Source organism: Cetorhinus maximus, chromosome 9, assembly GCF_964194155.1.
Source record: "Cetorhinus maximus chromosome 9, sCetMax3.hap1.1, whole genome shotgun sequence".
NCBI lineage: Eukaryota > Metazoa > Chordata > Chondrichthyes > Lamniformes > Cetorhinidae > Cetorhinus > Cetorhinus maximus.
Genome location: NC_135887.1, coordinates 76,563,045 through 76,588,485, shown reverse-complemented (window position 1 = coordinate 76,588,485; position 25,441 = coordinate 76,563,045). Strand labels below are relative to the sequence as shown.

Sequence of the window (25,441 nt, the reverse complement as noted above, 5' to 3'; positions counted from 1 at the left end):
TAGATATTTCAACCTATCCAACATATTGATCTGGTGACATGATTTTGGTGTAAGCATGTATTCTGCATTCTGTTGCCATTCACAGTTTAAAAACACAAGGACATAAAAATAGCAGGAATAAACCATATGGTCTTGAACCTGCTCTACCATTCAATATAATCATGGCTGATCTTGGGTCTCAACTCTACTTTCCTGGCTGCTCCCCACTTCCCTTGAGTCTCTGAGACCAAAAATCTATATCTCAGCCTTACATATATACAACAATGGAGCATCCACAACGCTCTGGGGCAGAGAATTCTGAAGATTCACAACATTCTAAATGAAGAAATGCCTCCTTAGTCCTCTTAGCCCTAAATGATTGGCTCCTTGTTCTGAAACTGCACCCAGTGTTCTCCAATCCCCAGCCAGGGGAAACAATCACTCAGTGTCTACCCTATCAAGCCCCTTCAGAATCTTATTTATTTCCTTGAGATCACCCCTCATTCTTCTAATCTCCACAGAATATAGACACAATTTACTCAGCCTCTCACCCCAGGATCCAAGCTAGTGAACCTAAATTGTCACAATGCTATCAGTTACTTCCCCTCGATAGTAAAGATGCAAAATTACTCTTTCCTAACATTGTTAAAAATAATAGCAAGCCTTCACAGTTATTCATTATTTTCAGTTTTAGTTCATGTTGATTCACTTGGTTTTCAAAATGATGCACACAGAAAATTCTAAATTCCAAAGTTTCTGAGGAGGGGCATTTTTTTTTTCTTCTGTGAGATGTGGGTGTCACTGGCAAGGCCAGCATTTGTTGTCCACCCCTAACTGCCCTTGAGAAGGGGTGGGGAGCTGCTCCCTTGAACTGCTGCAGTCCATCAGGTGCAGGTACATCCACAGTGCTTTTAGAAATGAGTTCTAAGATTTTGATCCAGCGACAGTGAAGGTACGGCAATTATAGTTCCAAGTCAAGATGGTGTGTGGCTTGGAGGGGAACTTGCAGGTGGTGGCATTTCCATGCATCTGCTGCCCTTGTCCTTTTAGGTGATAGAGGTTGTGGGTTTGGAAGGTGGTGGCGAAGGAGCCTTGGTGAGTTGCTGCAGTGCATTTTGTAGATGGTACAGACTAGTGCACATATGCATCTGTGGTGAAGGGAGTGAATGCTGAATTTGGTGGATTGGTGCCAATCAAACAAGCTGCTTTGCCCTGGATGGTGTTGAGATTCTCGAGTATTATTGGAGCATCACTCATCCGGGCATCATACTCCTGATTTGTGCCTTGTAGCTAGTGGACAGGATTTGAGGAGTCAGGAGGCGAGTTCTCACTGCAGAATTCCCAGCCCCTGTCCTGCTCTTGTAGCCACAGTATTTAAATGGACGGTCCAGTTCAGTTGCTGGTCAATGGTAACCTCAAGATTTTGATTGTGAGAGTTTCAACGATGGTAATGGCATTGAATATCATGGGGAGATGGTTAGATTTTTTGTTGGGGGGCAGCGATTGCCTGGCACTTGTGTGGTACGAACGTTGCTTGCTTAAGTGTGAATGTTGCCCAGGACACGGACTGCTTCACCATCTGAAGAACTGTGAATGGTGTGAAACATTGTGCAATCATCAGCAAAAATCCCCACTTCTGGCCTCATGATTAAGGGAAGATCATTGATGAGGCAACTGAAGATAGTTGGGCCTAGGACACTACTCTGAGGAACTCCTGCAACGTTGTCCTGGGGCAGAGATGATTAGCCTCCAACAACCAAAGCCATCTTACTTTGTGCTAGGTATGGCTGCAACCAGTGGAGAGTTTTCCCCTGATTCCCATTGACTTTAGTTTTGCTAGGGCTCCTTGATCAAATACTACCCTGATGTCAAGGGCAGTCACTCTCACCTCACCTCTTGAGTCCAGCCCTTTTGTCCATGTTTGGATTGTATTAAGACAGAGATGGGGAGAAAATTTTCCTCAGAGGGTCACTGCTCTGTGGAATTCTCTTCTCCAGAGAACAGTGGGGATAGGGTCATTGAATATTTTTAAGGCTACATTAGATTCTTGATTGACAAGGGAGTCAAAGGGTATGGGGAGTTAGGCAGGGAAGTAGAGTTGAGGCCACATCAGATCAGCCATTACCTTATCAAATGGCGGAGCAGTCTTGAGGGGCCGAATGACTTACTCCTGCTCTTCTTTGTATATTTCTTGATATCATGTGGACTGAATCGAACTGGCTAAAGAATGGCATCTGTGATGCTGGGGTCCTCAGGAGGCAGTGGAGATGGATCAACCATTTGGTACTTCTGGCTGATGATGGTTGCAAATGCTTCAGCCTCGTCTTGGCTATTGATGTGCTGGGCTCTCCCATTATTGAGGATGGAAGTATTTGTGGAGCCTCCTCCTCCAGTGAGTTGTTTAATTGTCCACCACCATTCACAACTGTAAGTGGCAAGATAGAGCTTTGATCTGATCCGTTGGTTGTGGTATCGCCTAGCTCTGTCTATTGCATGCTGCTCCTGCTGTTTGGCATGTAAGTAGTCCTGTGTTGTAGCTTCACCAGGTTGACATCTCATTTTTAGGTATGCCTGATTCTGCTCCTGGCATGCTGCCCAGTCTTTATTGAACCAAGGTTAATCCCTTGATTTGATGGCAATGGTGGAGTGAGGGATATACTGGGCCATGACATTACAGAACGTGGCTGAATACAATTCTGATGTTGCTGATGGCTGAAGTCCCATCTATTGTCACACCTTTTATGACCTGGAACCTCTGTTCCACAGGAGATGCATGATATCAAAATCATCACATTATACAAAAACAAAGGTGAGAGACTGCAACAATTACAGGGGCATCTCACACCTTAGCAAGAAGGCCTTTGCTAGGGTCATACTTAAAAGACTCCAGCCACTTGCAGACCAAGTGCACCCAGAAGCAAAGTGCGGTTTCCATACCGGCAGATCTACTGTGGACATCATCTTCTCCAAAGCCAGCTACAAGAGCAGGGAATGTAGTATAGCTCTTCACCTTACTTTTGTAGATCTTACTTTGGCACTTGACACCATCAGCAGAGCAGGGCTTGACATGTTTTTGGGAAAAACTGACTGTCTGCCATAGCCCCTCAGTCTCATCCGCTCCTTCTATGACAATGTGCGCTGCATTGTACACTTCGATGGCTCCACTTCCAACAGTTTTGGAATTAAAAAAAGGTGTGTCCCCTACTCCCCGCTCTGTTTTGGTATCTTCTTCACCATATTTCTGATCTTTGCCTTCCCTGCAGGTATGGGAGGAGTCTACTTGCACAGTAGGTCAGAAGGCAAGCTCTACCATCTATCAAAACTGGAAGTGAAGACAAAAACACATTGTGTCCTGATCAGGGAATTCCTCCTCACTGACGATACTCCACTAGTCACCTACACGGCAACTCAGCTACAATGACTCATGGACTGTATTTCCCATGCCTGTAACTTGTTCTCCCAGTCTCCCTGGTAAAAGAAGCAAAAGCAATATCAGAAAAAACTTGTTCACGCCGAGAGTGATTAAGGTCTGGAATGCACTGCCTGATAGTGTGGTGGAAGCAGGATCCATTGAAACATTCAAAAGGGAATGAGGCTGATATAGGAAAAGGAAACATGTACAGGTTTACAGGGAGAAGGTGGGAGAGAAGCACTGAAAGAACTGCTTGTTTGGAGAGCTGGTGCAGACACAATGGGCTGAATGGCCTTCTTCTGCGCTGTAACAATTCCGTGATAAGCATCAAGAAAACTGTGGTCATGGAACAAGATATTGCACTTCTGGCCCTGATCACACCTAAATTATACCCCACCAGAGTTGATTAACAAACTCTGCTACCTTGGGTCCACAGTGACAATCTGTTCCTTGATGCAGAGATCAATACACACATAAGCAGTTACATCTTTAACCGACTTGAAAAATGCATATAGAATAACACCAAGCTGACCTTTTGGACCAAACTGATGGTTTATAAGGCCTGTGTTAACAGCATCTTGCAGTATGGTTGTGAAACATGAGCAACTTACAGCTGCCAAGAAAAAAAAGCTCAATAACTTCCATCTTCACTGTCTGAGGCACATTATGGACATAGCCCAGGTGAACAAAATCACAAATGCGGCAGTTCTTTCAAAGTCAGAACTCCCAAGTGTGTTGGCACTAAATCAAATAGAGGTGGCTTCAGTGGATTAGAAGGAGATCTTGCAGCGCAGTGGTAGCAACCTTACCTCTGGGCGAGAAGCTCTGGGTTCAGGTCCCACACCAGGACTTGTTGGCCGTGGAAGGAGCGTTCATGACACGGTTCAATGGGCTGATAATCAGTCTGGGAATACTTCCACACTTCCCCACAATTTCTCAAAGGGATAAACATGTGGGTGATGATATGCTAACAAGAAAAAGTGTAAGCGGAAATGTCCACAGGATGAAAGATGGTCGCATACCCAAGGACCTCTGTATGGCGAGGTACACGGAGCAAAATAACCAGTGGGCACCGAAGGCCCCATTTCAAGGATACTTGCAAGCGTGACATGAAGGCCCTAAACATTAATTATCTCACCTGGGAGTCACTAGCTGGTGTAAGAGTGAAATGACGACACTTCCTGTGGGCTGGCATACACTACACGACAACTAGTGGCTACAGCAGCTTGGCAACAGGCGCCAATGACAAAAACAATCCACCATGTTACTTGGCTTCTTCATTTGCTGTGCTTGTGGCAGGACCTGCCTCTGAAGGCTTTCAAAGCCATCAGCAAAGGTGCATCAAATGAAGACACCCCACCTAAATGGATTGCTTGCTGCATATCCATCATCTCTTGTTGGAATCCTTCCATCTACAAAAGGTGGCCCACAGCACCCCATGGATGGCCATTTTTGAGTTGCTTGTCTGTTCTGAATCCCATTTAGCATGGTGGCAGTGCTGCACAACACGATGGAGGGAATCTCAGTGTGAAGAGCAGACTTAATCTTCACCAGGACTGCGCAGTGATCCCTCCCACCTCTCCTGTCATGAACAGATGCATCTGCGAAAGGTAGACTGATGAGGACAATGTGTAATAGGTTTTGCCCTCTTGTTGGTTCCTTCATCACTTGCTGCAAACGTGTTCTTCAGGACTCGGCCAGCTCAGTCAGTAGTGGTGTTACCGAACCACTTTTGGTGATGGGCATTGAAGTCCTCCAACCCAAAGTACATTCTGTGTCCTTGCCATTAAGTACTTCTTCCAAGTGGTGTTCAACATGGAGGAGTACTGATTCATCAGCTAAGGGAGTGTGGTAGTTGGTAATAAGTAGGAGGTTTCCTTGCCCATATTTGAGCTGATGCCATGAGACTTCATGGGGTCCGGAGTTAATATTGAAGACGCCCAGGGCAACTCCCTCTTAATCATATACCACTGCTGCCACCTCTGGTGGGTCTGTCCTACCCCACCTGCAGGACAGAATGATGATAGAGGAGTCTGGGACATTGGCAAGAAGATACGATTCTGTAAATACGACTATGTCAGGCTGCCATTTGACTCATCCATGGGACAACTCTTTCAATTTTGGCACAAGCCCCCAGATGTTAGTGAGGATAACTTTGCAGGGCTGGGCATGCTGTTGTCATTTCTGGTGCCTAGGTTAATACCAGGTGGTCTGTAAAGTTTTATTCCTTCTTGTATTTTCTGTAGCAATTTGGTATAACTGAGTGGCTTGCTAGGCAATTTCAGATGGCAGTTAAGAGTCAACCAAATTGCTGTGGATCTGGCGTCACATGCAGACCAACAGATTTCCCTCTCTAAAGGACATCAGTGAATCAGATGGGTTTTTATGATGATAATTTCACGGCACCATTACTTAGAAATCAGATTTTTTTTTAAAATTGATGAATTCATTAATTAATTGAATTTAAAGTGCACCAGCTGCTGTGATTAGATTTGAACTCAGTCCTCAGGTCATCAGCCTGTGGACCTCAGAATTACAATTCCAGTACCACTACACCACCATCACCCCCATCTTCATTGTCGGAGTTCAGTGGGATGGAGTCAGCTCTGATCTAGCCTCAAACCCAGGATTTGAAACTAATTTGTATGAAAACTGTGGCCTCTTAGGCCATTTCTGTGTTTTCCCTGTAGGGGCCAGGATTTCACACTAGCACCTTGCTGTTCCATCGAGGCTTGTAGCGGGCAAGGAGGTGCAGGTTGCTTTGCTAAAAGAAGTTCAAAGCACTTTATTTTTCTAGTTTTGATTTTGAAGTTGTCACTTCTATTGTCTGTGTAGAAATTAACATTTTGAGCCTTACTTCCACCTGTTGTTATCACAGCTTACAAGTATCCAGCATGATGCAGGAGAAATTCGTATTTGGGATAAAGACATTGGGATTGGAGAGATTCCTGGCAGGCAGTACCATCCCATCTGTTTCACCTTTTTCTCTGACAATGGCAGTAGGCAGGTACACAATGTGCTTATCCCAATTGGAGTAAAGTTTCTATGTTCAAAGCATTCAGGCCCAGTGAACTAGGGCCCACTCCAAATTCTGGCCCACCCACCCAGCTTAAATCACTTCAGGGCCTTCTAATTACAAAGCTGACAAATTAAATTTTGATAATTCTAAAATGATGGCACGGAATAACTACTATATTTTCTTTGTTTTATTATTTAGTGCTATCATGTCTTGCCAGTTCTTTATTCTTCTACACATTTACACACCAGTGCTTTAGAGTTTGCAGTACTGTAATGTAGTGGCCTATATGGATTAGCAGCGCACTTTGAATTTTGGTCCAACACCAAGAAGAATAAATAAACATTAACTGGTGTATTTTACCTAAAATTGAACAACAAGGGAATAATCAAACAAAAAAGAGCATGAAGATGAAATGAAAATGAAAACAAAAAATGTCAAGAAAAGCAATGGCAGTCTTTATTCTGCTTTTTGAAACTTGATGTTAAATTGCAAGTTGGGAAATTAAATATTTTTCCGTATTTTGAACCCAGTATCAAGTTTAGCATAGATGTGAACCAGAGTAAAGCACCCTCTACACTGTCTCACCATAAAAATCAGAAGTGCGTCTCCAATTCAACTAAGACAAAGCAATTCTTCACACCGTCTTAGCCTAAATTATGTTTCAGAATGGGGCCAATTGGTAACTTGAATAAGCAACTGAACCTAATATCTTGATTTCACGTTCAGCTAACAATGTGTTCTTTATACTTATAGCTATTGTTGATGTCCCACCTGTAGTTACATGGGTGTAATGGTGAAGATCCACTATAGGGACGATCTACAAAGTGGTCTATGATAATCCCCATGATTGGCTGGGTCCGCTCCAGCTGCCTGTGAAATAATTCAAAGTAAAAATTATAACTTAAAAGAGTTCCTATAAATGAGAACCATATATGTCCCAGTCATGGAAAACGTTAGGCAGCGGGATGAAGGATTAACCAAGTAAAAGAGTCCATTATTTTCAAAATGATATCTAGTCAACATAAAAAAAAAACCACACACGAAGAATAAGCAGAGGTATTCTGCTAAATAGGGTCAAAGTCATATGAATATTTACTCATTAATAAATTATTGCAAGAAGCTTCTCAAGCCAATTGTCATTGAAACACAAGACACTATGGCATCACAAATAAAATGAGAGATCAATGTATATCTTTCACATTAAAAATAGAACACAGCTAATGACAGATGACAAAAATTGAAACAGACCTAACGGAGAGTGACGTGTTGCCGAAGGCCAGAACAAATTGTACCTGTTTAAATACAATGAGGGAGAAAGAGTCCATGTCCCTTCTCACAGTGATGTTTTATGTCAGAAAATGTATTTCAGGTTTATTGGTATTGTGGAGGTTATTTATCCCTACATAGATTCTATTAACTCCCTCCCATATAGTAATTACAAATGAATCATTAGATAAGGGGGTTCTAGCAATGCATGACCAGTAAGAGGCATTGAATTTAGACGCAAAAAAGTTTGTTTTCTGTTCTTTTCATCGAAACCACTCTGAGTGTCATGGCACTGAGCAGAGGATGTGACATCTTCCTGCCACAGGTGGATAGCAGAGCAAGAATAATGGAGGGAATGTCATAAATGTCATCCTTTATGGATCATGGAATGGAATTAATCTTCTTACAATTTATTATGGGAAGTATGCATCACTAGCAATCCGTCATTTATTGCCCATCCTTAATCGTCACTGGGAAGTTAATAGTAAGCTGCCTTCCTGAACTACTGCTGGCTATGTGATAAAGGTATTCCCACAGTACTATTAGGTAGGAAGTTCCAGGTTTTTGACCCAATGGTGATGAAGAAATGTGATATACTTCCAAGTTAGGATAGCGTATGCCTCAGAGGGGAACCTGGTGTTCCCAGCCACCTGCTGCCCTTCTCCACCTTGGCGTTAAAGGTCATGGATTTGAAAGGTGCTGTCAAAGATATCTTGATGAGTTGCAGCAGTGTCTCTTCCAGATGGTATACACTACAGCATATTGTGCTGGTGGTGGAAAGGGTGAATGTTTAAGGTGGTTTATGAGCTGCCAATTAAGCGAGCTGCTTTGCCCTGGTTGTTGTCAAGGTTTTTGAGTGCTGTTGGAGCTGCATGCAAGCAGGAAGTATTCCCTGACTTGTGCCTTAGAGATGTTGGAAAGGCTTTGGGTAGTCAGGTGGGTCACTTGCCTCTGAAGTGCTGTTGTGCTTACAGTATTTATGTAGCTGGCCCAGATAAATTTTTTGGTGAGTGGTGGATCCCAGGATGTTGGTGGGAGATTTGGCAATGGTGATCATAAAACCAAAAGAAATAAGTGGAATAGGCCATTCAGGCCATTGAGCCTGCTCGCCCATTTAATAAGATCATGGGTGATCTGAATGTAGGATAGAGCGGCAGTAATTGGTTGCAATAAAAACAGAAAATGCTGGAAATACTCAGCATGTCTGGCAGAAATGTGGAGAGAGAAACAGAGTTAACATTTCAAGTCTGTCAGGCCTGCTGAATATTTCCAGTATTTTCCTTTTTTATTTCAAATTTCTAGCATCTGCAGTTTTTTGCTTTAGTATTAGTGTCTGGCTGGATTGGATTAGTTCTGCTTTTCATAGATTTACAAGAGTATTTTTTAAAAATAAAATCAGTCTTCTGCTCCACAAGATTAGATTACAGCCTGGAATTTACTTTACATTTATAATATGCAGTCTCAGTTTACAGCCCAGGAGTCCCATCATTCAACCAGTCACGTCCATGTCGGCTTTGTCAGAGTGAGTGTCCCAAAATTAATCCAAAACATCCCACACTCCATATACCCTACATGTCTTTCTGCTTAAAATATTTATAACATTTTCCTTTAAAAGATACAGTAGTCACTGTCTCAACCACTTGCTGTGACAAAGCATTCCATACTTGAAAAAACCATGGAAATAAATTTCTTAATCTCTGTCCTCACTCTCAATTTAAATCTATGACCTATTTTCACCAATTCTCCAACCAAATAACAAAATTGTTCTCTATGCAATGTATCAAACGCTTTTATAACTTTCATTTTGGATCTGATATTAAATCTATCTTCTCTGCTTCTTGTACTGTTAAAATTATTTGTCTTAATGTTTAGCCAGCAGACTAGTTCCCACAGTAATTAAAAAAGTTAACTAGTATATAAAAAAGAGCAACCAAGCATCTCATACCATTATGACAAAATAGTTCCTGTGCAGCAAAGATACTAGTATTGAAACTACTTATCTATACATATTTCTACAGCTTCAAGCAATGGACAACAGATCCATAAAGGTAGTCAATTATCATAGCCAATCGTTGTCAAGAACTATCAGCAAAGATGCTTTACATCCAAAGTTGATGGACAGCTACTCTGGCATAGTCAACAATGAGAAACATCTTTTCTGTCCAAAATTCTATAGCTGGTTCAATTTAGAGCCCTTGGTGACTAACAGCTCGGTGGGTCAAATCTCTGACTTCATAATCTTAAGAAGAGGCAGGCATTCCTTCTCAGACACAGAAATGGATAAGTGTGCCCAAGCAAACTAATAGAAATACAGAAGCAGACAACTTGGGTATGGCTAGCTTTAACTGAACTTGTGCCAAGAGCATTAGTAGGCATGCACCTTTGTTATTTTTATGGAATGAAAAGCACTGGAAACTCAAATTTCAGTGAAAAACATTCTACTTATTTATGTATTTCATGTAAAATACACCAGTCTGCTGAATAATACTCATGCTTTGTCTCAACAGAGTGATTTTTAGTCCACCTTCCACAGAAAGAGAATTCACGGGGGTAATTTAATCCCTTGCCCAACTTCCCAGCATGGATAGGAGTTTCAAAAGAATTGTTCAAATTTCAAAAGAAAATCAGAAACCTCACCCAAACCCACCTCTACCCCCACCCAATGCCAGTTTTAAGAGGCAGGTTAGGGTTGAATAACTAACCTGCTCTCTAGAGGTGGGCCTGGAATTTAACTATTTTGATCAGGCAGCATCGCTCAAAGTTTTAATTTTATGTCCATGGGCTGGGTTCCCCTTGGCTTAGGAAACCGGGCAGCCGAAGGAGGTTAGTACGGCCAGGATCCTGCACTCCTTGTGGGCCAGAAGGAGTAGGACCACTTCCCTCCAGTACCCTAAAGTAATGCATTTGACCTCCCCAAAACCTCCACCTTTCCAATCTTCCCGAGGTCTTTATGATTTATTCGCCTCTCCTACCCTTCTCTCTACTCACTGGTTGTAACTTGTTGTCACAGGCTTCTTGGATGGTAGGTAGCCTGCCAGTTCCTCAATCTGGCTGGTTGCAAGATGGGAAATGGCAAGCAAAATTTGTAATGAAGTTCTGTCATTAGATTTACCATGTCTCCTTGACTACCTGCAATTTGTGTTTCTGGCAGCTTTATTGCTCCTGCCTTGCCTCCCTGTAAATATCAGGGCTTCTGGTGTCAGCAAGTGCAACAGTATAGCAGCCAGTATACATATTAACAGTTCCCTGTTATAATCCATGAGTCACATTATTATTTAACTAGTGGACAGTACAAGGTACACTCTGACTGCAATAAACACAAGGTCTGCTAATAGAATAATCAGTAATACTGAACCCAAGAGATAAACTAGCATAAAAATTAAAATATTGCCCTGTAAGAATATCACAGAAGCCAGGTCAGCCTAAAGAGCTGAATGGTCTTTATTTGTTATTATAATTTCTTGCAATTAAGTAAAACATTCAAGGGTTGGCTCATGAAAAATCCTAAATTGGAATTAAAGGCAACTGCAATGGCAGAATACCACATGGGCATAGCTCATATGTCCTTGTGTAGTGTGCAGAATAAGTTAATACAGAGCCAGAATTCCAAAGCATTAATAATGGTGACCAATGCATTTCAAAGTATGATATATTTCCATTGGCTTAACACTTGAAACAATGGAACACTAGATTATAAAACTACTGGAGAGGCGGCTGGGAAGGAGGTACTTTTTGTACAAGTTGTTACACTCATTCCAAATGATATTTTCAAACTTTTCAATAATTTCCAGCGAGAAGGCAATAAGATGCATAGTATTCTAATATTAGAACTTAAAATGAAGAATGGATTGACAAAAAATGATTCCAATCCTTTGTACAATCCTCCAAATCACCCCATAAGGTATTAAACTTAGTTTACCCTCATGACATTTATGCTTGTCAGTTTTTGCCAGAACCTCTCAGGAAATATATTTGGATGATAAATTCACCACTGGAAATGTCTAGGGTAATATTTCATACCTCCACTGACAGTAATATAGCGTTTGTTTTCGTGCAGGAGAAGCTGGCTCAAAGCAATAGGGAGAGGTCCTAGACCAAGGACTGGAGTGGCCCTCATTAGGCCCCTCACTCGCTTTGAGGATGTGCCATCGCGCTGACTGGTGAGGGCGTGGACCGTGCCTGGGGCGACAGTGAGGCTGGCGACGACACAACCACACGAGGATCCTACGCCACATCATCCCTCTCTCAAAGCAAATGTGAGTGCTCTCTCTCCCACTTTTGGCTCTGCTGCCATTCACTAATTATCTCTACTTTGGTTCACAGGAAGCTGTGCCAGGCGACCGATACCCTCAGCCAGCCAGCCCTTCAGCTCCATCCATGTCCTCACCTCCAACCAAGAGGACATCACCTCCATTGAAGAGCTGGAAATAAGCAGACTGGAAAACCCACCAAAGTGCTTATCCACATCCTCTACCAGCGCAGAGTGGGACCTAGTTCTGCAGCAGGCTCGGGTTCACAATCTGGTGGTAACCGCACAGACACATGTCCGCAGCAGCAAGAGGCAAGTTCAGTTGAGCTCCCTGGCACTCGGAGGACTGCTGGGGAAGAGGCGTCAGTGAGGTCTGAGTCAGGTGACGAGCCTCTGGATTTGGTCTCCCAGCTTATCATGGAGAGTCAGCAGGAGGCGGGAGAACATCATGCAGAGCTGTTGGGAGCCCTCAGAGTAGCACGCGAGTCAGAGGAGTCCGTCCGCCTACTCTCTGATGAAGTTTGTGCGTATGGAGGTCTCCATGGGAAGGATGGTGGATGTCATGGAAAGCCTGGTCCAGCAGAATGTGGAGATGTGAACAGACCTGCACTCCATCATGGTAGACATGGGTGAGTTCCTGCAGTGGCAATGTGAAAGGAAAAATGGGGCATCTTGACGTCCCTCCAGGTGCTCCTTCCCTTTAAGGAGTCAGGCCGGGGCCATCAGGCACCCGAAGGGAGGAGGAGCGGCAGCTGGAAACTCCTGGATCATCCAACTCAGGAATCTCAGGGGCTCACTCCCTTCTAGTCCCCTTTGCCTGTGAGCCCCTCAGCCTCGTCCTTTGTCACTGCAGAGGGAGTGGCTGGCCTACAGCAGGACAGCCAAAGCAAGCAGGGGCCCAGTAGGCCTTAGGTCTCCAGAGGACCCACACCAAAGCCATCAGAGGCAACAGGGCCAACCATTGCACAGGCTGTCCCCACCCCTGCTGTGGATCTCAGGGTAGCACCTAGAAGTGTAAGGTTTAGAAAAGTCAAGAAAGTCTGATCATAGTTAGTTGCACAGGTGAACACATTTTGTCACTTTATAATCTGAAAATGTACTAACTTTCACTGAATAATGTGCATGCGGATCTTTCCCCCAGTTACACTCATCTCAATGTCCTGAGCATTTTCAATGCTGCTTGCTGGGGTTCGCTTTCAGTTATCCATTTGAGCTGACCTGCATCTCCGCCCACCTATTGATCACACTCCCCTGCAGCACCTGTTCTTGCCACCACGAATCTTGTTTCAATTTTGGATTTGCAAGCATGCTACTAGTATGGTATGTTTTCAGCTCCCCTGTCCTTTCCCCTCCCCCAGTCACCCATGTCCTTTCCCCCATCACTGTCAACTCCCCTGGCATCACCTTCCACCGCCACTTACCAGCCACAACCCTTTTCCTTCGGGGATATCCAGGTGTATGTGCACGTTGCCTACCTTCCGGGAAATCCCACCCCAATTCACATTAACCTCCCTGGCCTCCTCCTTCCCACCCCCAGGGTCTGTGTTTGCCTCTGAGTCCCCGCCAACCACCTTCACCACCGCTTCTACCAATGCTGTTGCACCCTCACCCTGACATCCTACCGCCTCATTCTGCCTTCTGTCATTCTCAACATCCTCCTACCAAGCCCACCCTCAGTTCACTCCCCAGGAGGCAGTCATCCACTTCACAGACCACTCCCTTGCACATTCACGTGGACATTGCCCCCCACCTCCCACCAGACTCCTTCCCTTACACCTTCATCCCCAGTTGCCATATTCTCCCCAGTACTCCCTCCCCCCTCCAACACCTTCATTCGCCCCCCCCCAACCTCACCCCCACCGACACCTTTGTTCCCCCCGACCCCCAACCTCATACCCGCTGGTACATCCTCCTCTCCCACTCACAGCTGGGCCTTCCTCTCCACCCCCTTAACGATCATCCGTGACAGGCCATGGCCAAGACAATGAAGTCCCAAAGCAGGCCCTCAACTGGTGATTTTCCACCTTCTGTGAGCTGCTTTGTGGCGGAGCCATGCCCATCCACCTAGAACCAACCATCTTCCAGGGTCCCGTTGCCGTTGGGCTCCAGCATCTTCTGCTCCTCGGATACCTGCGATGTGAGCAAGGTCCCGATGGCAAGTCCTGACTTCTGCATGTCACACTTGTCAAGGTGTGCTGTGCACCGGTGTGTTTTCCCGCTGATGTGGGCGGGATGATTCTGGCGATCTGGGCTTATAATGATATGCAGATGTATTACAATGAAGTTCCCGAAGTCCGACGGCATGAAACCGATTTTTGGCCTTCCTGCCATATTGTCCGCTCATGACCGCCATGATGCCAGTGGGCACATAAAATTCTGTCCTATGCCCATTGTAGCTTCCTTATGTCCTCTCCACAACTTACTTGCTTACCTATCTTTGTGTCATCAACAAATTTAGTAACCAAACCTTTGGTCTCTTCATCCAAGTAATTTATACAAATTGTAAAAAGTTGAGGCTCCAGCAGTGATGCCTGTGGCACATCATTTGCTATATCCTGCCAACAAGAAAAGACCTATTTATGCCTACCCTCTGTTTCCAGTTAGCTAGCCAATCTTTGATCCATGCCACGATGTTACCCCCTACACCATGAGCTTTTATTTTCCGCAATAACCTTTGATGTGGCACCTTATCAAATATTTGGTATGCTTTTAAACACCTCAATTGATTATGTACCTATGACTTGCTGATTACGTACCTATGGCATACAACTTTTTGTGTGAAGAAGTTTTTTTTTGGATTAAGTAATTTAGTTCTAATATGATGAGGTCCTCTTATTCATGATTCCTACCATAGAGAGAGCGATCTGATTTACACTGTCAATTCCCTTCATTATTTAAACACCCGAAACAGATAATCTCTTAACCTCCTCACCTACAGAGGATACAACCCATTTACTCAGTCTCTCATCATAACTCAGTCACTTTATCTCAGGTAATACCCGAGCTCATGCTCATTCCTTCCAAATCTCTTGCTATATCAACAACACTTATTTGTTGTCCTTCTCGCCAAATTAAATTTCACTAATGAATTAAACTGAGAGCAAAACAATACTGCAAATTTTTCCGACAGTATAACTTGCTTTCTGAAAAGAGAAGTGCTTCTAACTTGTATCCAAAATCCAACTTTATGACCAAGAGATTGCAGAACTATCCAGGTTCTTAAATTCACATGCACACTTTTAAAAAGCAAGATTTTTAATGCAATAACATGTTGAGATTTCTCAGAACATTTATTCTGTGTCAGGTCATAAAAATCTCATATACTTCAAGTTTGTGCAGCTTTTAAATATTATTTTGTAACTGTTCTGTTACATAAATCACACAAATATTTGCTGAAGGATTGGGAATATTTTCTTCTAGGCCCCACCCTTTCAAATTCCCCCCTTTCTTGCATCTTGCATTGAAGTTGAAGACTATCGTTGAGGTAAAATTCCACAGAGGCAGTCAGCCCTCCAGTATCTCACCTCGGTAACCATTGTTCCCGAATGCAGTTGAACAGTGAGCACTGGTATTCTATTTAGCCGCATAGGTCACTGCATCAGAGCAAAATGCTGTCATTGCCTCACATGTACATATATGCATTTCCAGCAGGAGTCACCAGGAGCAACAACACTGGCTGATCATTATCGTGTAAACCAATCATAGCATCCTAATGGTTAGACTGCAAATTTCCTTCACTGGGGAAGTTAAATATTCAATTAAAAAAAAAATCTGCTCCACAGAATTATAACCTCAAGTTATCTAAACATGAGCATCAGACAATCAATCGTTCAACCTTTCATGAACCTCAACCCCCAAAATTTAGGAATTGTGAAACCAAATTCAAATAGATTTAGCCTAACCATGCTCACTGTAGCTCTGCCAGTACAAAGTTCAAGACAATACCACACTTTACCTGCCAGACATGAAAGCCAGGTTAGTTCGGTATGCACATGACAGCGTGATAGTACCAACAGGGGTTCCAACCATTCCAACCCGTACAGTCTGAAAACCTGAGAAAGATACAGAGAAATAGAAAAGGTTGCAAGGTTAATGCTGTATTATAATTCAAGGTTTGTCAGAACTGGGAGTACTTCAAGCTCTAACAGTTTTTAGGTAAGGCAGGGAGAGGGAGGAGGTTGGGGGGCGGGGGGGGCGGGAGGGAAGAATAAAAGGGAAGGTCTTTGATAGAGTGGAAGGCAGGAGAGATTAAATTACAGAAGGGTTGGTGGTGCACAGGAGAAAGAGATGGCAATGGAACAAGAAACAAAAGTGTCTACAGGGAGGTGTAAATGTGCAGAGAATAATCATTTAAAAGTAAAAAAAAGGAGCCCACAGGTTATGATTTGAAACTGTTGATATCAATGCCAAGTGCAGAAACTGTAAAGTGCCTAGTTGAAAGATGAGATGCTGTTCCTCAAGTTTACATTGAGCTTTATTGGAACAGTGTAGGAGGCCAAGGACAGCAAGGTCAGAGTGGGAGTACAGAATTAAAATGACAGGTGACTAGAAGCATGGGTTTCCATCTACAGACTAAGTGGAGGTGTTCCGCAAAGTGGTCATTTAGCCCATGTTTGGTCTCCCCAGGGGGGCTTCATCCTGAGCAGCAAATAAAATACAGTAAGGTATTGAATGTACAAGCAAATCACCTTTTCACCTTGAATGAATGTTTGGGGCCTTGGACGGAGAGAAGGGAGGAGGTAAAAGGGCAAGTTCTGCATCTATTGCATTTGCATGGGAAGGTGCTCCGGTAAGGGAATGAATAATGTTGGACATTGCTTCCTCATCACAAAAGCAACTATTCTGGATTCTCTCCCTTGGAATACCTGTTACAAGTATTAGTTTGTGTACAGTGAACTACTGACAATTTTTAAAACTTTGATTATGTAAAATATATATCAAGATGCACTTTAGCAATTATGAAGTGCTGAAATGTGATAAATCAAAACATATTGAGACAATGCTAATAAAAGAGTAGCTCCGCTAGGTAGAATATGTTGCTCAGATGCATAACCATCTGTTCCCAAGCAGATCCTGTATAGGCATTTAGGTTTTTGCCAGCTGGGCTAAGAATGTTTAACAACGTATTGAAGTGCAACCTTAACATTTGTAGTACTAACAAACAATTGATGTTTCCATTAAATTTTGCATTTTCCCAATTACACCTCCTCTGGACCAAATTTTTGTTTCTTTACTTATCTCATAATCTATCCTCTTCTGCTGCAATATGATCCCTTTTGTCATTTAATCTCCCCTGCCTGCCACCCTATTACAGACCTTCCCTTTCATTCTTCCACCACCCCTACCCCACCTTTCCCTGCTCCTATACTTGCTTACAACTTGTTATATATCTACTGTTTTCCAGTTATAATGAAAGGTCATTGACCTGAAACAATGCCTCTATTTCTCTCTCCGTATCACTTGTCTCACTTGATGAGTATTTCCAGCATTCTTTGTTTTTATTCCAGATTTCCAGCATTGGCAATATTTTGCTTTTGTAATACTGGCTAGTAGAAATTTTGTGTAGGGATCCTCCTCCACTTGACTCAACTAAGAATGTTCACATTATGTCAGATTACCAAAATTGGAGATGCAGGAATGCAGCATGGAATTTTGAACATGATAGGTCTACTTTGAAGCACACAAAAGAACGTACTTTACACAAAATTCCACTTTGAATGGGTACAGTGGCTGAGCGGTTGTGGCATTTGGGCCAGCAACAAAAAGGCTGCGAGTTCAAACCTTGCTGTGGCATTAGCGCACTACTTTGGTGGATGTTGGGATAATACCAATGCTTCCTCCATGCCACCTTCGCCATTACAACATTCCACTGAAGGCAGCAACTGTTGAAGAAATGGCATTAGGTAATTGAATAGAAAATGGCATATTTGATTGGCTTCTGAAGGACAGGTGGGGCTGGTTTTTCACAGCAGTGGGTACCAGGGAGCCTGCCGTGGCAGATTTAAAAAAAAAACTAACATCTAATTCTATAATTTCTCAGTTTAGGGGCAGATGGAAAAATCCATCACAGTGAGGCTTTTAAATCCAAATCATTGGTGGGTATAACAGTGAAGAAACATACCATCACCCAGTCCAATCAGCTGCACTTCTCCAAAATATATCCTGGTAAAAGGAAAACAAAAAAAAAAACCCATTAATTTCAGTTAAGTACTTAAGTGGGGTGAAGTGAAATACAAGTCATCATGTTCAAGGAAACTGGGGAAGTTAGAGAAATGGAAAAAATACTTGTGAAAAATACTTCCCCCTCCCATGTAAAGAAAGATTATTTTCTGCATACGCAATATTTGATGGCTGCAAATCTGTAAAAGCAGCCTAGGACAACAACAATGGAAAAGCTCTCCCTTGGACGACAGCTTCAACTGGCCCACTTAGGCTCACATCAGTTGGAACTAGCCATCCAGGTGCTCAAACCCAAGGCGGAAGCTTTGTACTAGGTGAGATTACAGTTCGAGCATGGAATCAAGGATGCTGGTGTCTACTTGCTTTTATAGAGGCAGCCAAAAACAGAACTGCCAGGTACATCATCTGGCCAAGTCTTTTCTGGTGATCAGACCAGTCATGGCTGACCATTAATTGCTGTTTGCCAACAGCTAAAATATTTTATTTCCGTACAGCATACAAATGACCTCTTCATCCAGCCTTGAGGGGCACTTTATATTTGAAAGGCACTTCCTCCCATATGGTATTCCCTTCAACTCCCCTGGCACTCCTTTTCCTCATTCTAAAACAAGCCAATCCTGTGGCCTGCGAAAGGTGCTGTGTTTAGTACCAAATTCTAAGCAATTTTCTGCTGTGAGTGTCAAGTTCTTAAAGAGCAGAGTGGTGCTGTGAATGCCAGGACCAATTTTACATTGATCCCAAAATTGATAAGAAGCTATGATAGTTGTCCCATTCATCTGTGATGGGTTGAAAAACATGTCAGAGAGACTTTCCAATCCACTGCATCAAATCATAGCGGTTATGTTACTGAACTAGTAATCCAGATGTTTAGCCTAATAACTCACAGGACAAGAGTTCTAATCCCACAATGGCAGTTTGAGAGGTCGGATTCAGTTAAATCTGGGGGGAAAAAAAGTGTTACTAAAAAACAAAAGTGAACAAGAAACAGTAGGATTGTTTCAAAAGTCCAACTGGTTCACTCATGTCTTTTAAGAGAAGGAACTATGCTGTCATCTCTCAGTTTGGTTTATATGTTTCTCATGCCAATTTGTTTATCTGAAGTGGCCTAGCAAGCCTCTCAGATGTCAGGATAGGCAATAAATGCCAGCCTTGCCAGTGACACTCACCTCTGGAGAATAAGTTTTAAAGAAAGTAAAACCCATCTTTCTGTATGTTCATTTTTAAGTGAAATATATTAAAAACTTCCAGCACATTGCTTGAAGAAAATAACAAAATTAGGATACCATAAACAGCTAGAAAATTATTTTCTTACCTGTATAGGATTACATAGTCATGTCCCTGCTTTCTGGATAGTTTATATGCAGGTGTCACTCTTGTGATTGCAAGAAGCGACTTCAGTAGCAAAGACAGCCTGTTGTAGACAGTGTAGGAAACCTTAATTTCTTTATCACATCTGAAGAAACAAAAACAGAGACTTCAAATCTTAGAAATAACAAGTCAACCCAACACGGAGGATGCACTTCTGTTATCTCTGTTGCTTGCAGTAAAATATATCAAGTGAACTGACAAGAATCTGATTGCCGGGGTTTTAAATTAGGCATGTGAAGTACCTTCTGTCCACCTTAAAATGAGCAACTTGTAACTATCAAAAGCAATATTATGAATCTTCAGTGTAACTCAGGAAAGAAACGCTTGCTCTCATCTTCCCTGTGATTTATGAATAGAGAATGTTATTTTTACATTTTAAGTGAAAATATTCTCAAAAATAGGAAACTTACTTTTCATTCATTTCCAAGCACCAAGTTTCCAGTTCCATAGAATCTCCCTGGCACAAAATATATAAGGAAGAAAATTTGGAAGTGGCATATACTAGAACAACAACATGCATTTATATCGCACCTTTAAATGTAGTTAAATTGTCCCACGGAACTTCACAGGTTAGTTACAAAACAAAATTTCACACTGTGCCACAAAGATGTTAGGGCAGATGACTAGAAGTTTGGTCAAAGAGGTATAAGTTTTAAGCAGCGCCTTAAAGGAGGAAATAGACACAGATTTTGGGAAGGAACACGTTTTCAAACCGTCTGTTGAACATTAAAGCTGTTGAAATCTCAAAGCTGCAGTGGTACACTGCCTAAAGAGAGATTTTCAATGGTTATCTCATTTTACATAAAGACAACATACCCTTCATTATTTATACTTGATTATAATTATGATATATTTTTGTTATTGCTGCCTGTTATTTACCATCTGAGCTCGTCCTTTAGAAAAACAAGCAGAAGCACGCTTAGAAAAAGCACAGAAAATTAATCAAAGTGGTTGGAGCTCCCTTGATGGCATGAGAAAGAAGTTATTTCTGTAACGCTTTTAAAAAAATTCTCTTGGAATGAGAGAGATAACAACAGGACTACATTTATTACCCATTCCTAGCAGCTGTCAGACATTGGTGGTGGACCCTGAAACTACTGCAGTCCTTGTGAAGTGTTACCATCCCATTGGTGGATGAAGATAGTTCAGTTGAAGATGCTTCCCTGATGAATACCTCAGCAATGGCCAGGAACTGCAAAGATTGCCCCCAAACATCCACAATCATCTTGGTGTTTTTTTTCCTTTATTCTGTTATAGGATGTGGGCATCGCTGGCAAAGTAAGCAATTGTTGTCCATCCCTAACTGCCCTTGATCTGCGTCATAGTTAGGAGCCAGCCAGATTGCTGTGGGTCTGGAGTCCATGTAGGCCAAACCGGGCAAGGCTAGCAGATTTCCTTCCCTAAAGGACATTAATAAACCAGATGGGTTTTTCTCACAACAATCGATGATAGTTGTCATGGTCACCATTGCTGAGACTGGTTTTATATTTCAGATTTATTAATTAAATTCAAATTCCATCAGTTGCTGTGGACTATTAGCCTGGGTCTCTAGATACTAGCCCAGTGACATTACCATTACATCACCATGTCAGGTATGACTCCAGTCAATCAATGTCACAAGTGGCTATCATATAGTATGGCACTACTGCTGAGGGTTGTCACCACGGTGGAGCCCAGGCTTTGTTTAAACAAAGACTGCATGGTGGTCACTTCTATCTATGCTACTGTAGACAGGTGAGTCTGCAACAGATAGGTTGGTGAAGACAAGATCAAGTAGGTTACATAGCTAGCAGCCCCAGTCTGACAGCTATGTCCTTCAGAATTCAGTGGTGGCACTACCAGGCCACTCTCATAGTGGACACTGAAGGCCCAATGTAGATGCCTGCCCTTTTCTCTCCCAGTGATGCTCGACATGGAGGAATACAGATTCAACATTGGAAGGAAATAATAAGTAGTAATCCGTATGAGGTTTCTAATGTAATAAGTGCTATCCATTCATGTCCTCAGGACATCCGAAAGAACTTCACAGTCGATTAAGCACTTCTGAAATTTAGTCAGTGTTGTAATGTATGGAAAGTATACTTATTTTAATATCCTTGTACAGGAGACTGCTAGTTAGTTTAAAAAAAGTTAATTCACACCAGCTGCCTCCTCAGGTTTCAAAAATACTCATTTTCTAATAGGTGAAAGGTAATTTCAAGGGCATTGGCAAGGTAAAGTTTATCTGCCTGCATTATTCATTGTTTCCAAAGTACTGTTACTAATTTATACCAACTGAATTGTTCCATTTACATTGAGTGGGTGTTCTTTGATGAGGCAATACCTCCTGGATGTTCTGCAGTGTTCAGAACCAATTATCTTGTTCTCAGAAAGGGGCCATTCAACTGAAATAAAAAAAAGTGCCTTCAAAGCACATATTTGAAGTCTTTAAATTGTATATTTTTAGCTTGAGTTACATTTTAAATTCTCTTTCGAACTTCCAATTGGTATGCACATTCTCTGTCTTTTCCCTCTGCAGCAAATCGTACTTGGGCCTTCTAAGCATTTTGAAAGCGTACCTTGGGTTGACTTGCTGTAATTCAGCAGGCCTTCTGACTCCTTCAGAGACAGAAATGGACAAATAAGAGGCTCAGTACAAGATTAGATCAAGCCTCCACGCGAGGTTATAATCAAGGATCTCTTGGATCAGCTTTTGTGTATACATGACCGCTTGTCATTTCATCTATTTCAGGATGAATAAAGCCAGTAATTACTGAAAATCTGCTGTTTGTCCTTGCAACTGTTCACTTAACTATCTAATGCTTAATACATCTGTTTGCTAGTTTAATCTGTAAACCATAGGTGACGAAATGCATATTCCATGCTTTTCCAAAACTACAATTATCAGAGACACTTGAAATAGGTGACATGGGTTTCTGTTTGATCATTGGGCTTGCTATTACCTGGATATTGGACAGGTAAAGGCATATTCTGGCTCATAGGCAATAAGGACTCATTTATGGAAGTGGTCTTTCCCATTTAACTAAAGGACAAAACATGGAGATAAAAAAGTTCAAAAATGCAACACATGTAAATTACAATAATCACATACGAGATACAAGCAATTTAAACTTTTCACTCTTTAAGTAAAATAAGCAGTAGCATCAGCAGCTGTTAAAAGTGTGTACAAGGTTCTGAAAGACTTTGGCTGAAAGCTAAAATTAGTGCTATTTGCTGCAAAGGGAAAAGACAGAGAATGTGCATACCAATTGGAAGTTCTAAAGCCAGAGGCCAAAAGTAAATAACAAAAGGACAAGAATCAATGTTGCAAGTTTGTGGAGGAGAAGGCGCCATAGTGATGAAGAAGTGGCACGGAAGTGCACTTGAACCAATGGAGAAAAGTAGTGTCCAGTGCATGTGGGTACAGATGTATAACATTATCCAAAATTAAAACACGAAAAACAAGTAAGAAGTGTGTTAAAACAAGAATTTGCCTGAATTTTAAAGGCAGGATCACCAGGATTTGGAAAGCAAAAGTGGCCTGATGGCCTCAAGTTCGATAATCTGGATCCAGCTGATAACTTTTTCGGAAGTAAACTTACTGAAGGCATTCTGATACCAAATTCTAAAGAACAAGATGGTTTCTGAAGACTTATTAGCAAGCCACTGTGTGAAACAATTAAGCTCATTTTGATATATTTAGGTGTTCTAATCGTGACACGATGGGATTATGAAAGAATCAATAAATACTGCAGTTCCATCAGGTAGATCAAATGTAGCCCTAATATACAAGGCTGCTGGTTGCATAGCAATTGCAGATATAAAAATTTTTGGTGCTTGTGGAATTGGATGTTACAAATCAGAAATTTTAGGTAAGGCAGAAACAAATCTTATGGTAGCACTTACTTACAGCAAAATTGCAAACAAGCCTGTGAAAAGCTCCAGTGATCACATCTGCCCTTAGAAGTGAAACCTCAATTGTCTGCCAAAACGGAACACAACTAGTCTCCTTCTGGCAAATAACCGAAATTGTTAGATAATCAAATTGCAGCTCAGTGCTGATACTAATGAAAAACTGATAGTCCAGGAGTTTTTAAAAAAGTTTGGAAAAAGACATGAATGGTACACAAATATGAATGTGCCAACAAAGTAAATTAGGAGCTATACCTCAGACGTCTTGAGAGAAATTTCCACACACATTGACCGTCCAATTCCCGGAAGTTGCCCTGCCAGTGCCTTCTTAGCCTCATGGGTGACTTCTGGTATGTCCTTTATTGCAAGGTTAAACTGCAACAGGTAACACAGTACTGTTGCCATCTTAATCCAATTATAGGTGATAGTAAGATTCACTTTGGTTTCTTCAAATCCTTTCAAGTTTTTCATTAATGATTATAAACCTTTTGTTCTTTAAAGTTAAACATGCATGACATATTTCTGAGACAGGTAACCCTTACAGTAGAGCATTTCATTCAGCACAAGATACAGGGCACACACTCATTAAAAAAATCACTAGCATTTAAAAATATTTTGTCTCCTCACATGATTTTACTTATTTTAAAATCAGAAGTTATATGTACAACAATTATGAATAAAAACAATGAGGCAATAAGGTGACCCTGGGCTAGGGAAGTTGAGAGAAAAAAGAAAACAGACAAGGTTTCTGATCCTGATTGCCATCCAGTGACCAGCTGCTGGAAAGTACATGCGTAGATAGTGGGAGAGAACATAAGCAGGCTTGGTTGCAAGGCCACCCTAAAACAGTAGGTCAATAGCTTGCCAAAATCTTCAGCCTAGACTTGTACATGAAGAATTTGTGCAAGGGCATGAAAGACAGCTGAAACCTGTGGAACTACAACCCAACAAGAGTTAACATTTTCAGGAGGAGGGCAGAAAATTCAGGAGGGAGGCTAGTTTTCTTACCCAGTCTGAGCCTGTAGGAGAAGAGGATGAACGGGTGCATATCTTTTCTCCGAGCCGTGCTTGCACAATTACCTGGACAGTCTGTAAAATATTCAGCGGTTTTATTAAGACAAGTATCACTAGGGGAGCTTACTTCTTTACCTCCCTCACTAGCAACAATGGCTTTCAGTTTTATTCATTAATCTAACCTCTGTGATAATTTAGAAGGTAAGTAATTTAAAATTTTGACTCTTACTAAATTTAATTGGGAGAAATAGGAAAGTAAATAAAATTGGTCTTGGTTTTCACTTTTTCTCTACAAAACAATTTAACACAAAAATTGAAAAGAACCAACAAATAAACCAAAGACCTACAGGTTTAATTTAATTTTTCCACAAGAAGATCACTCAGTGATGGCCAATTCAGGAAGTACAAATGAAAAAGGTTTCAGTTAGCCAGACTCCACAATGTGCAGCCTAGCAGCTGCTGTATTGCACATTGTTATGATTGACCAAGAAATGTAAAGTGATTTTAATTGTCTTAGCATTAATTATTTGAATGCTTTTCTACTGTGACTGTGAAGATGTACGGAATAATATTTCAGCTGTATGAAAGTCTCAACATCTAAAAAAAGTTAATAGGAGTGTTGGCTTTGATGCTAACTGATTATAAGCAGGAGGTTTGAAACAAGTCTGCAGTTCTTTTGTAAAGTAGTTGATCACATCACACGAAGTCTCAGAACAGATTTTGTTTCAGGGTAAAAATACTTCAAGCAGGAAGTGATGAAAACAGATTAATTTGTTGTTCAGAAACAGAGTCTGGTCAGTAAATGAGCAAAAATTCTAGTCTTCAATCTGGAGCTATTCTGATAGTCTAAGCGTCTTGTGACACGCTTTCTCACTGCATGTAAACATATATTGTACTTTCGGTGTTTGTCGAGCAGTGTGTTTAATGCTAGGATTTAATTTGAGCTAAACAGATTAGTTGTTGAAAGCTGCAAATCATTGGTCTACATGGTAATATTTGGCATTGGAGAGAGTTTTATGCCTTAGTTCGGCACTATAACAGCTCCAGTAAGTGGGCATTTAAC

The 25,441-nt window shown here is 41.8% G+C and overlaps 1 protein-coding gene across 11 annotated transcripts in view; it reads right to left on the bottom strand.

Moving 5' to 3' along the window:
* The window catches only part of atg13 (ATG13 autophagy related 13 homolog (S. cerevisiae)), an 84,167-nt gene that overhangs the window by 50,810 nt on the left and 7,916 nt on the right, over positions 1–25,441 (bottom strand). For 7 of the 11 annotated variants that reach the window (XM_078548891.1, XM_078548896.1, XM_078548894.1 and 4 more), the window contains 7 exons: positions 24,373–24,453; positions 23,620–23,739; positions 19,884–19,930; positions 19,418–19,558; positions 18,047–18,087; positions 15,881–15,977; positions 7,182–7,280 (listed from right to left, as the gene is read on the bottom strand). In XM_078548891.1, coding sequence (XP_078405017.1) covers positions 7,182–7,280; positions 15,881–15,977; positions 18,047–18,087; positions 19,418–19,558; positions 19,884–19,930; positions 23,620–23,739; positions 24,373–24,453 — 626 coding nt within the window. The remainder of the gene's footprint in view (positions 1–7,181; positions 7,281–15,880; positions 15,978–18,046; positions 18,088–19,417; positions 19,559–19,883; positions 19,931–23,619; positions 23,740–24,372; positions 24,454–25,441) is intronic. The other 4 variants (XM_078548895.1, XM_078548899.1, XM_078548902.1 and 1 more) reach the window with 1 other exon arrangement.